General features: G+C 44.6%; 1 protein-coding gene across 6 annotated transcripts in view; it reads right to left on the bottom strand.

The window, feature by feature from the left end:
• Positions 1-1,985: 1,985 nt before the first annotated feature.
• LOC147011191 (glycine receptor subunit alphaZ1-like) overlaps positions 1,986-12,872 on the bottom strand; it is a 151,540-nt gene continuing 140,653 nt past the window's right edge. For 2 of the 6 annotated variants that reach the window (XM_085860399.1, XM_085860398.1), the window contains 3 exons: positions 6,763-7,049; positions 2,775-2,836; positions 2,000-2,622 (listed from right to left, as the gene is read on the bottom strand). In XM_085860399.1, the coding sequence (XP_085716525.1) occupies positions 2,486-2,622; positions 2,775-2,836; positions 6,763-7,049 (486 nt within the window). In that variant the 3' untranslated portion in view covers positions 2,000-2,485. Of the gene's footprint in view, positions 2,623-2,774; positions 7,050-12,872 lie in introns of all 6 variants that reach the window. The other 4 variants (XM_085860397.1, XM_085860400.1, XM_085860402.1 and 1 more) reach the window with 4 other exon arrangements.

The raw sequence follows: 12,872 nt of genomic DNA, 5'->3' as shown, positions 1-12,872 counted from the left end.
AAGTAGGTCGCTTCGTTTTGGGATAACCAAGCGGGGTATTATCGCGCAGCCCCGTTGAACCCGATCACTTTTATCGGCTATTTAAAAACCAATTATATTCAAAACGCAGAACAGCAGTTCAATTAGGGAAAAGGACGCAACGAACGGGTTAACATTTGAACAAGCACATTTATTTCACAACCAAACATGCACGTATACGGTCAAAGATGCGGTTATGCAGTCATGCATGCAAACAATGCACGTATTAAATCATGCAATGAATGGGGGTTGGGACAAGACGCGAGCAAGACAAAGAGCAACCACCGTCTATTTATTATGTACAGTCACTTATCGACAGTTATACTTACGGACATGGCGCCACACGTTCATGCAAAGAAACAAAGGAAAAACCCCATCAAAGACAAGGGGGTAGGCACGGAGCCGTGTAGACCGCAAAGGCTCCGAGAGACCGGGCTGGCTACCTTCACCCTCATGGTGACTTGCTCGGGTGACCCTCGACGTCCCCTCTCCAACGACCCACGGTAAGGCATGGTACGGCATGCTACGCGCCTTGGCTCCGCTGCGCTCCGCTCTCTCCAGTCCCCTACCGTAGCTCCACACACTGCCCACAACTCTGACACGACACTCTTTTCTCTCCTTCACACACCTCACAACCTTCAGCTCGACAGCCCCGACAGCGCGTTCAGCATGCCCTTTTATTTCCACGGTGCCTCGCCCCTCTTTTTCGCCCCCCCCTCTTCCAGCACGCGTGAGAAGCTTCCAGAAGCAGGGCGTTTTCCTCGCCGAATCGGGGCCTTTCTTTTATGTCTTCATAGCTTTCGTCTTTTCCGCACGTGTTTGTTGTTGGGGGGAGGGGTGAGGTCGTCGTCCATTCTCCCCCGATTAATGCTAGGCTTCTCGCAACCGTGCTGAGGTGGAAACACGGTGGTGGTGTGGTTGGCGTTATGGTGGCGTGGCTGGCGTTTTGTGGTGGTCTTGATGGTGGTGTGGCTGGCGTTTGTGGTGGACGTGAGGGTGGTGTGGTAGGGCGGTGGTGGTTAAGGTGGTTGTTGTGAAGGCAGCTGTTCGTTGTCTGTGGGATGTTGGCAGTTGACGAGAAGGTGGTTGTGGTGATCGTGGTTGGTGGCACTTTGTGGTGGTAGTAATGGCAGTTGGTCCAAAATAACGATAGTAAAAGAAAAACGGCTAACTCAAAGATCACAGCCCTTTAAATATCAGTGGGGAAATCTATCTGAACACACACTTATCGATACAAATGATCTTGGGGAAATCCTTTATGGTGTCCTGCGAATTTCCACAGCCATAACAATATCATTTTAAAATGTCGCTTACATCACTCCTCCTCGCGGGGCCACATATATACAATATACCGGTATTGTTTGGTTCCTGGGCCACAGGAAAAATTAGACTCGATATTTGCATCTATTGGTGAAAGGAAAAAATAGTGTGTGTGTGTGTGTGTGTGTGTGTGTGTGTGTGTGTGTGTGTGTGTGTGTGTGTGTGTGTGTGTGTGTGTGTGTGTGTGTGTGTGTGTGTGTGTGTGTGTGTAAAATCTCTCCCTATTGAGAGATAGGGCCAAAAACAATGTATAACACGATATTTCAAAACATTATGGACGGATTCGGACGAAAGTTGGTGGAGGAGTTGGGTATAGGGGACAAGAACAAGTCAATTCGATTTTTCATTAAGGTCCGGATGCAGATCCGGCCCATCAGTGGGATCTACAGAAATGTGTAATAAGTACAGAAATGTAATGAATAATCATACAGAAATGAATAATAAGTGGTAATTGGCGTCTTCAATCATCTTTGACCATGTTGTGGAACAACATTTCGTTTTCTCCGCAACCGCTTCAGCAATTGAAACACTTTTAACGTAGGAGCGCCGAAACATATGGAACGCTTTACCAAAGTTATAAGATGACCAGATGGAAAATGGCCAGCCTTCCAAAAAGCCTGTTTTCTGTAGGCACGGGTTGCAGGGTGTTTCACGTATCGGGAATAAATGGCCTCGACCTCGCTTTGCTGAGCCTCGGTCGAAAAAGAGTAACAATAGTAATATGAAGGAATATCAAAACGTTATCAAGAATGAAAAAAAAAAGTATTTAATTCAATTTCAAAGCAGCGTCTTCACAAACCCCAAAGGCCGATGGATATGTCCATCATATCTGTAGAAGTCTGAGCACAGGTAAACAATGACAGCTGGTTTTAAGGAACACAGAGCGAACAAGGTCATCCAGGAAAGTTTTTATTTTAACGAAGCAACAAAAAAAAAAGAAGGAAAGAACAAACGAACAAACAAAGAAATGCAAAGTCTCAAAGACAAAGACTCGGAGCAAAACGAGCAAACTGAAGTGAACGAAATCGATCCATTCCGTTTGAGGTGCAAAATGTTTATACAGCTGTGCAAAAGTGTCCAACATATGTAGCTTCATTGAATTCATTCTCACTCGTCGGAGAAATCATTTCCCACCGTCTACCCTTTATTAAATAAGGAAGAAGAAAAACAAACTCCTGATATGTTTCATATGGAACTCTACAGCGAATGGTTTTGTACACACATGCAAGGCATTTGTACAATGGATGGACACCGAGCTGGACCGTCTGCGTCGAGCGCCCACAGCTGTAAAATACAACAACCTCATCAATTTGACACTTGATTTGTTTTTGTTTTTAGAGGAAGAAAAAAAAAAAAACAGAAAAGGAAAGGAAAAAGAAGCTTACGCGTTCAAACCCCCCTCCCAAGCCCCAGTTCCAACCCCCCACTCCACTTACGATCGACTGGAAGACGTGTTTTGTTGCAAGCATTTAAACCTTCAGGCCAAACGCTGACACCTCTGGCACACACAGGTACACATTGAAAATATTGCACACATTCAACTGTATCACATTTTCTTGTATGCATTCAATATAAATGCACATGCATATTAGATCTGTGTCGATTTGTCTCTATTGCTTATAACTTCAGATCCATAGCTTTGCCCAGTATGTACAGGGAGGTCCACCCAGGTGAACCAATATGAACATTTGTACTTCATAGTCGAGACGTCGCGGAACGAGCGTCGTCGATGCGTAGCCTCGAGTCGGGGTCTCTGCGTTAAAATTAACTGCCTGCGCGTAGGAGACGATGTGGATGAGATTCGGGGAAGAGCAGCATTTTGGCCGATATATAATTGATCACCGAGGACCGAAGGAGTCCCTTAACAACCCCCGAGTAATTAAAAATCCATTCATTTCCAGTACGAGTGTCGCTCGCTCATCACGAAGCAAGTTTGCTGAGCAGACACCTGGATCTTGTATGCATTACTTGATACGCAAGGACAATCGGGATGTTGCTCCGCACACTTTCAGGCACCCTTCTTTGACCTCCCCAATTATACCTGAAAATTCACCGAGATATTCCTTGGCACAAACTCCTCCACAACTTTGATATGTATAACTCGCACCCCACCCGGTCGGGTCGACATTCTTTGAGCATTGTCAACTCCTGATGGTTGGACAAAAAGGTGGCTTCACCCCTCAAATTTTTGCAGGTCTTGCATTAAAAAAAACAGAAGGTCGGCACAATACAAGCTTTCACATTTACACACCTCTTCGTCACCGAACAGTTATACTTTTATGGCAAAGGACTAGCGGTCCAAAGTCGGGGAGAGTTCACGACGACAATATCGATAATGATATCGACAATGGTGATTATTATGCGTATAACTGCAATCGATGGCTCGCATCCTGCCCATGAAGTGAAGAGCATGCAGGCAGTAGAGTGCAAAGATTTTGTCTGTGAACCTACTTGGAACCGAAGTCAGACCGTACTGTCGGACACGCTGTTCGGCGAGAGCAAAATGACAGGATGCGTGTCGGTGGCAAAAGGAAATTTGCATTTTCTTTGCATCTGACACTCGATGATGTGCAAAATGTAGCTTTTGGAGATCACGATTCAATAGGTGCCTCTACGATCTGCTCACGGTGTGACACACAACAATGATTTGCCAATTTGGAAGTGGTCGGCAAAGATTTCCCAAAGGCAATGTGTAAAACAATCAGCCGATGATGTTTAATCGGGGAAAATACAATTACTAAATGCTATCTTGCATTTGCCATAGCAGCATGCCAAGAGGGCAAGAGATAGAGAGATGGAGATGCAGACATATGGGGAGATGGAGGAGACTCTTCCAGCATCTCAATCGGCACATGGTCATTGCGCAATCGGAGACAGATCATAACGAAGAGCCACGTAAGTCACAGTCCTTGGACCGTGTTAGTAGATCAAATAGGATCATGAACCGTGCTCCAGACAGAGCGTTCGTGTTGCCGAAGCAGTTTCCATGGCTGGAGTTACAATCCTGGGCAGGTCGCCACTCCGGCAAGGAAGTCAGGGCAGGAATTTGGAATTTATTCCAGGGTGTTTGCGATAGCTCGCATACTCTTCGCGAAGGACACCGTGGGATCTTTAACGTCCACCAAGCAATGACGGCAGACGGGTCACCCCGTTTAACGTCCATCCGAGGGACGGCACACACATTGATGAATCAACTTGCCTGTGAAACACAGACATAACAGTTTATACCTGGGTCGGGATTTGAACCGAGGATAGACAGTTTAGAAGCTAAGTGTTTGTAGCCACGCAACAAATTGCACAATGGTTTCCGCCAAACTGTGCACCCCCTTTCACTGTATTGTTTTCCGAATCAGCGGGGCCATTTTCCAAACAATCGCACCACCGTGGACAGCAGCCGAGAGATGGATTCCCATTAAGAATATCTCTCTTAATTCCTGGGCAAGATTTCCTTGTTTTTTTCTTGTTTTGCCGAGCAAGGCCGACGGACGAGTGCATAGATAAGTGAAAATTCGGCGTTTCCATTTGTAACATTGCAATTGGACAAAACTCGATCGGGGAAAATCATTAGAGCTTCTGGGTGCAGCATTAATTAATTTCCTATTTAAGCAAGAGCAATTCATGTATTGTTATTTATTCATGCATTCCCATCAAGCCGTGCAAAGTTCTATAGATTTGGTTGCTTAAGAAAGCAAATACATACTCTGCAACTTGCTGTTTACAGCTAAGCAGGCGAAATGAAATGTTTTTTTTTTTTAATTGGCAATACTACGTAGCAACGTGGGAACGTTTTGTGATATATTTTTTGCAAAAAATTAAATAAAACCGTAAATCATCGACAATAGAGCATTAGGTATATAGTTGCCAGTATTGGCCCGAATTGGGAGGGAAATGCCGATACAAAAATTGAGGTTAGTGGTTCAGTAACTACGTGTGAAAAACGCGATGGTTTCATCAATGTAATGGGAAACCTTCGACCTCAGTCGTATTCCGAGTCATAAACATCAAAAAGCATATTAGAAATGATGTCAGTTCTTATGAGATTGAAAAAAACCAACTGTGTACTTGATCAGAATGGTGTCAGAAAAGGATGATAGTTGGAGCTGGTGTGATTACAGGCCTTTAGAGAAAGCCCTCTGTTGTTCAGCCCCCTTTCTCTTTAGAGAAAGCCCCAAACATCGTTTGCCAAACGTTCGAAATGTGAAACATCTATGTTTTTATGGAAATGGCCGGAAAAACTTGACCGATCATTTTGGGATAAATCCATGCAACCCTTCTCTCCCATCTGCCAACCTTCATGACCGTCCGCAACGATGCCTACCAGGGCTCAATATGGGAAAGTAATGTTGGCCAAATCGAAGGAAAGTACGTACATGAGGCAAATGATGCATGTGGTGGCGATAAGTACTGGTCGGTGAGATCTTTCAATGGAAACGAGAGATCCTAAAAACTCGCTCTTATGACCAATCATCTGAATCTCAATATAAGTTGTCCCATCACAGAGACTGAGATCATTGGACAATGACTGCTAGGAGATGAATATTTACAAATGACACAAAGCCAAGGCAGTGCTGTTATTATTATTATTTTTTTTTTTAAGATTTTTTTTTTCTTTAAAAAAATGAAAAACATCTCATATGAGCAATCTCTGCGATGGTTGGACTGAATAAGTGTCGAAATCCCTTTGCTTTGCAAGATCTGGAACATAGCCCCATTCTGTATGCCTCCAACATTTTTGATGACCGTGTCTGTTCTGTGTATAACCTATGACGCAGAATAACTGAAGATTTGTTAGTCCAGAAGCTCGTAGCCCAGACAGAACAGGTCTCTCCCATTATACCTCGAGCCTCCCATCGGTGCAGTGCAAAAGTCCTCTCGCTGTTCAGCAAAAGTGCTTTAAAAAAAAAAGAAATCTATTTCGACCCAGTGCTTTGAACTGTTGTCGAAAAGCCACGCGTTGCTGCCAATGCCACAGACATTCTTTGGGACAACAGAAAGAGCTCACTGCAAGGTTGTCATGCAGACTACAACCAATCATGTCCTCCCCCCCCCCCATCACCACCACCACCAACCATGGTCACCCCACCACCACCAATACCCAGCAATATAACATCTACAGCCACATAAATTAAAACACTATGGCAAGGCCCAGGGCCTGGAACAACGCCCAATTGTCATGCCAAGCTTTGTTTCATGAAGTTTAAAGAAACAGGAAGAGAAGCTAAAAATTACTGCAAAAAGTTGGAAGATGGCAGAAGTGATCATGGAAAGGAAAAGAAAAAACAATTGTGAAATAAAAGAACTAAATATTTTTTTTTTGAAAGGTATTAGAGTGTGGATGTGGAATGTGGCACGGGGAGGTGGGAGGATGGGGTGAGGACCCACTGATATATATTTATATATATTTGACATTCTACCTCACCCTACCTCTTATGTATATCCTCGTGCCGAAGTACTTTGTAAATGATCCAGTAGAAGATGTTGAAAACGAGGAAGGTAAGCGGAAAAATGGCACGCGATAATGTGTCTATCTTCTTGGCTCGGTCAATGTATTTCTTCCTGATGGAGTCTGGATCCTTGGAGGGAGGTGGCGGTTGTGATGGTGGCGGAGGAGGACCGGAGTTGGCCACGCTGAGGCCTTTCACCGAAACACCGTCATTGGCAGCCAAACACTGGCCCATCCCATACATGCTGAAACCCCTTCCATCATCATCCTGTCAAGGATAGCAGGAAGGAACATTGGAGCTCAAGGATAAAGCTATGTTAACATGTCAACCAAAGGTCATGAGGTAATTCTTCCCAGATTTTGTGACATGTATACTACTTGGGGTGGCTTTGCTTTGCAAGTACTATATTCATTGAACAATCCAAACAATAGCAAAACAAAGAGAAAAAGACATAAAATGTCATAGCCCTGTGGTTTTAGTAATTATGCGAGGTGGAGTTAAAGGGCGAGCCCATATGCACAAGATTTATGTGTATGTGGAACTGACTTGAGTGGTCATGTAACATACAAGAACATTTGTGACATGTGACTTTGCCAAGTTTGAACAAAATCGGACCATGCATGTCCGATAAATAAAAGCCAAGGAGACTGCTTAAGCAGCACCAACGCTCTGCACAGAGTATGGTCCCAATGTCCGATAAATGGTTGGGGACAATTTTGAGGAACAAAATGACTGCCAGTCAGCCATCTTAGACCTGATCTCAAAAAACAATGACAAGCATGTATAAGCCATCATTCATTATCTGTGTGCCTCGTTTGAAGAAGATCGGTAAATGCATATCCGAGAAATGTTTGAGGACGTGTTCAACACCGGGATTTTTTTTTACAACTAAAATGGCCGCCAGTCTACCAATTGGCCATTTTTGATCAGATCGAAAAATAAAGTGAGGTGCACATGTATACCATCAGGCACTGTGCTTCTGCCAAGTTTGAACAAAATCAGACCATGCATGCGTGAGAAATGGTTGGGGACACGTTTAAGTAACAAAATGGCCGCCCGTCGGCCATATTGGATCGGCCATCTTGGATCTGATCACAAAAAAAATGACGTGCACATGTAAACCATCGTTCATTGTCTGTGCGCAAAGTTTGAACAACATCGGTAAATGCATGTCCGGGAAATGGTGGAGGACGTGTTCAACACCTGGTTTTTTTTTTACAACGAAAATGGCCGTCAATCGGCCATCTTGGATCGCATCATGAGAAAAAAAAACAATGTGCATCTGTTTCCCATCATGTGTTGTCTTTGTGCTAAGTATGAATAAAATCAGTCCAAACATGTCCGAGATATGGTTGCGGACACACACACGCACGCACAGACAACAAAATCGAGACCAAGTCCAATGCGGGCTAATAACCCGACCGTGTGCATGCGACAACAATATCCGAGGCACTCCACAAGTCTGGCCTGCACGGTAGGGTGACAAGAAGGAAGCCATTACTCAAAAAAGCTAACCTTCAGTCCCATTTTAGATATGCAAAAAATCCACTCTGGAGATTCTGAAGCCATGAGGCAAAAAGTTTTATGGTCTGATGAAACCAAGATGGAACTTTTTGGTTTAAATGCAAAACGTCACGTTTGGTGCAAATCCGACACAGCACATCACCCAAAGAACACCATCCCTACTGTGAAGCATGGTGGTGGCAGCATCATGTTATAGGGATGTTTCTCAGCAGGGATTGGGGCACTTATCAGGAGAGAAGGGAAAATGGATGGAGCAAAATGCAGAAAAATCCTCGAGGAAAACCTGCTGCCCTCTAAATCTGCAAGAAAGCTGAAATTGGGACGGAAGTTCACCTTTCAACATGACAATGACCCGAAGCACACAGCCAAAGCTACACTGGAGTGGTGAAGGAACAACAAGATAAATGTCCTTGAGTGGCCCAGTCAGAGCCTCGACCTAAATCCAATCGAAAATCTGTGGCATGACTTGAAGATTGCTGTCCATCAACGCTCCCCACACAACTTCACTGAGCTGGAACAGTTTTGTACAGAACAATGGGTAAATGTTGCCCAATCCAGGTGTGCACAGTTGGTAGAGACCTATCCCAACAGACTCACAGCTGGGATTGCTGCCAAAGTTGCTTCCACTAAGTATTAACTCGGGGGGAGGGGGGGGGTGGACACTTATCCAACCAAGATATTCTACTTTTGTATTTTAATTAATTGTCTGAAACTTGTATAATTTGTTTTTCACTTGGAAGTTGTGGGTTACGATGTGTAAATAAAGGTGTAAAAAGTCTGATTTAATGCAATTTAAATCCAGGCTATAAGGAAACGTAAGGTGAAAATTTTGAAAGGGGGTCTCGACTTTCTACAGGCACTGTATATATATATATATATATATATATATATATATATATATACATATATATACATATATATATATATATATATATATATATATATATATATATATATATATATATATACATATATATACATATATATGGCCGCATTTGGAAAAATGTCTGCAAGAATTCATTTCTCCTCAGAGAGATAGATAATGAAAGAGAGGAATTGAAAGGAAAAGAGATGAAACAGAAGAAAAAGCAAGAATAAGAATGAATAAAGAGAACTGTGAAGAAAAGTAGAAAGAAGTGTGAAAGGCACAAAGAACAAAGATGTTGAGAAGAACCTGGAAAGATAGATTTCAGCAGGTCCTCCCCAGGCTTAAAAGCAGCAACATGTACAAGTTACCAGCAAGCAGCTTAAGCACTCAAGCAAGCACTCCAATTAAATGGTTGAGAAGGAACGGCTGGCTTGGCAAGCGATAGCAAGCTGATTGGTATTGGCACATACCCACAAAAAAATTAAACATCGCCGATTTCTTTACATTTTCAGATTTCCCTCCAGATTTCGATAATCCACGTGATTCAATCCTCAAAACCAAAATTATATTTAATGGCTGGCTTGGGAAGTGATCAGCGATCACCGACCCACATATTAAGCACCTCCTGGAAACACCCAAAATATCAAACTATGCCCGAATTAGACAAATTAACACTTTTTTAAAGCAGTCGGAACTGCTGCTGAGTTCAAATGTGGAGCTTCAATTTTGTAATTCAGCTTAGTTTAAAAGATTCTCGAGGTTATGGCATTGGCGGAAATGAAATAAAGCCACGAACGCTAACGCCTTTGGACGTTTATGAGCATTGCAATGTATCCATTGATTCGTAGGTATGATGATCAGTCATTCGATGATATGAGTGAGAAAAGTGAAACAAAAAAAACTTTTCGTAAATAAATCGTTGCGGCCTGTTCCAAGCCAAGTAATTGTTGAGAAAGCTGAACAAAATGGGGAATTAAGACCCCAGTGAGGAAGCCAAGGATGCACCTTAAGCCCTTTACAAGGGAGAGTGAGGTGGTCAAGGATGTGCCTGATAAAGGAAATAAATAAATCAGGCAACTAATTATCTTTTAAAGGGGTGTTTTAATTAACCCAAGCACCCAATTTTCACTCGTGCACTGCTCGGGTTGCTGGCTGAGGATCATATGGTTCTGAGTATGAGCCACGTTGGCTGCTGAATTAACACCAGGTGGGGTTGACTCAGCCTGTCATCCTTCTGAGGTTGGCAAAATGAGTACCAGTGTACTGGTAGAGGGGTACAACATCAGCAGCACAGCAGCGCTTCCAATAAATTATACCTACCAGGCAGCCAAGCTGCCATACACAAGAAAATATTTCAGGCACTTCCCTGGAGTTCCATTAGTATGCATGCAAAGTCTCAGGCTGCGAGGTTTCATGGTTTAGGAGTTATGGATAGCACGCGCGCGCGCGTGCGCACACAAACACACACACACACACACACACACACGTCAGATTAGATCTGTGACTTGCTGTAGGTACCATGTAAACTTGTACTAACCTGTTCCATGTTCGGGTTGTAGGCAACTAAATCATCTCCCCACCAAGTTTTTGGTGAGGAGGGTGTATGATATGGACAACCAGCAGGATGAAGAACAAAACCTGTCAAAGGGTGGAGAAGTTCCTTGTGAGCCAATAGCCATCCATGTCTAGTACCCAACTGTGTCTGCGGACGTCCTCCTGCAGTTCGGTTACTTTTGATGAGGAGGTTGGTGGCAGGATTTGCACTCCGTTCACTGTAAAACCCTTCATTCCGCAAAACATTCGAAAAGCAGAAAATAATCTGAAAACCAACTCCTTTGGAGTAACCTCTTGTGCAGCTACCCTTCGCAGGGCAGCTCACTGAATGACGGGATTGGGACAAAGCCTTTGGGACCCCCAATCTTTGATGATAGGAGGGAGACCAAAGGGTAACCTTCCCGGGTCACATTATGGTAGTGTGTGTCGGGATGGAGCTGAGGTGTCGTCCACCAGACGGTGGTCTCTTTGGGTTAACCTGAGGCGGTCACTTCGGGTGGGTGCTTGGAATGTCCCATCCTGAAGAGAGGATGATCACCTGTCTGTTATAATCTGAGCTCGAATGTTTGAACATCGGTATTGCAGCACTCTCTGAGGTTCGGAGACCGGATGGCAGCGAGATCATGGTGGGTGTTTACACCTCCTATTGGTGTGGTCACTCTGATGGTTACCATTCCCAAAGAGTTGCTGTAGCTGTTTCCAATAAGCTGACTCCAATGATAATTGTAATAACACCGGTCAACGAGCGTATGATGAGACTAAGGATTCGTCACTCCTTGGGTGTCATTTCCTTGGTCTCTGTCTATGTTTGAACTGAGGCGAGTGATCTCACCGTGAAGGACGCATTCTATGCCACGCTCGAGTCTGTGGTTGATTAGTGCCCCAGATGAGATACTCTTCAAGTTGTGGGGGATTTCAATGCATCGACTCGAACTGATGGGGGATGGTTTTGAGACATGTGTAGGTCCTCATGGGTCTGGAACTGTGAACCAGAATAGCACCAAGTTCCTTGACTTTGCAAGAAGTCATGGACTTCGGGTGGCTAGTTCATGGTTTCCGCGCCCAAAGGCTCATCGCTGGACTTGGTATTCCAACGCTGGCGGTGTAGCAAAGGTTATTGACCATGTCCTCGTTGATGGTTGATGGAGGATGACCCAGAACTGCATGATCCACTGGAGTGCTCAGTTCCTCAATACTGATGACAGGCTTGTTGCAGCAAATCTGAAGTTACAGCTTCAATCCAGGAGAATTATACCGTCCCAGCCCAGCCTGGATGTTGGCAAGTTCAAGGATGAGAGGGTAGCTGAGGAGTTTGTGAAAATGCTGAGTGGAGATTTGGGGGGTCTGGGTGCTTTGGGGGATCCTGAAGAGTTGTGGAGTGCCTTCAAGACCACCGTCCTTGATGTTGCCGGTGGATGTCTTGGAACTCACCGTTGGGCGAAGAAGAATTTTGTCTCTCAAGGGACACTGGATACCATTGACGAGAATCGCAGGGCCAGGCTGAATGGAACAGCTCAGCTGTTCAGGGAGCTGAGGCGTAAACTGTACGTGTGCAGAGGGTGGACAAGGAGGCCGATATGTGAGGGGAATTTTTGAGGGGGTAGAGCATCGGCTGTGTTCAAGTGATTCTAGTCCTTACAGGAGAATTGAAGCATTGCGTTCCTCCAAGCCCATCCCTCGGTGTACTGCAGTTAGAGCAGAGAGTGGTAGGCTCTTGACAGGAGTTCGTAGTGAAGGCCCGCTGGGCCGGTTACTTTGAGCAGCTGTACCAGGCTGATCCACCAGCTGTCGGGCTGGATGTTAGGGATGTTACAATCCCTGTTGCTGACCCTCCAATGAACTGTGATCCACCTTCGTTTGTGGAAACATAGGCTGCGGTGAACCGGTTGAAATGGGGTAAAACTCCAGGGATCTGTGGCATTCATGCTGAACTTCGCAAGGCTGGTGGAAATGCTGCACTCGTGTCGTTGCATGCAGTTCTGTGCTCTGCCTGGAACACAGGCATCATCCGAATTGACTGCAAGAGGGGCCTTGTTGTCTCTCTCTGGAAAGGGAAGGGTGATCTCCAAGACTGCAACAATTACTGAGGGGTGACGCTGCTCTCAATGCCGGGCAAGGTCTTTGCACGGATAATTCTTGATAGG

This window comes from Eptatretus burgeri, chromosome 16, assembly GCF_056783735.1.
Source record: "Eptatretus burgeri isolate ZD-2024b chromosome 16, Ebu_testis_v1, whole genome shotgun sequence".
Classification (NCBI taxonomy): Eukaryota; Metazoa; Chordata; class Myxini; order Myxiniformes; family Myxinidae; genus Eptatretus; species Eptatretus burgeri.
The sequence above is the reverse complement of the archived record's forward strand: the minus strand, read 5'-3'. Positions and strand labels throughout refer to the sequence as shown.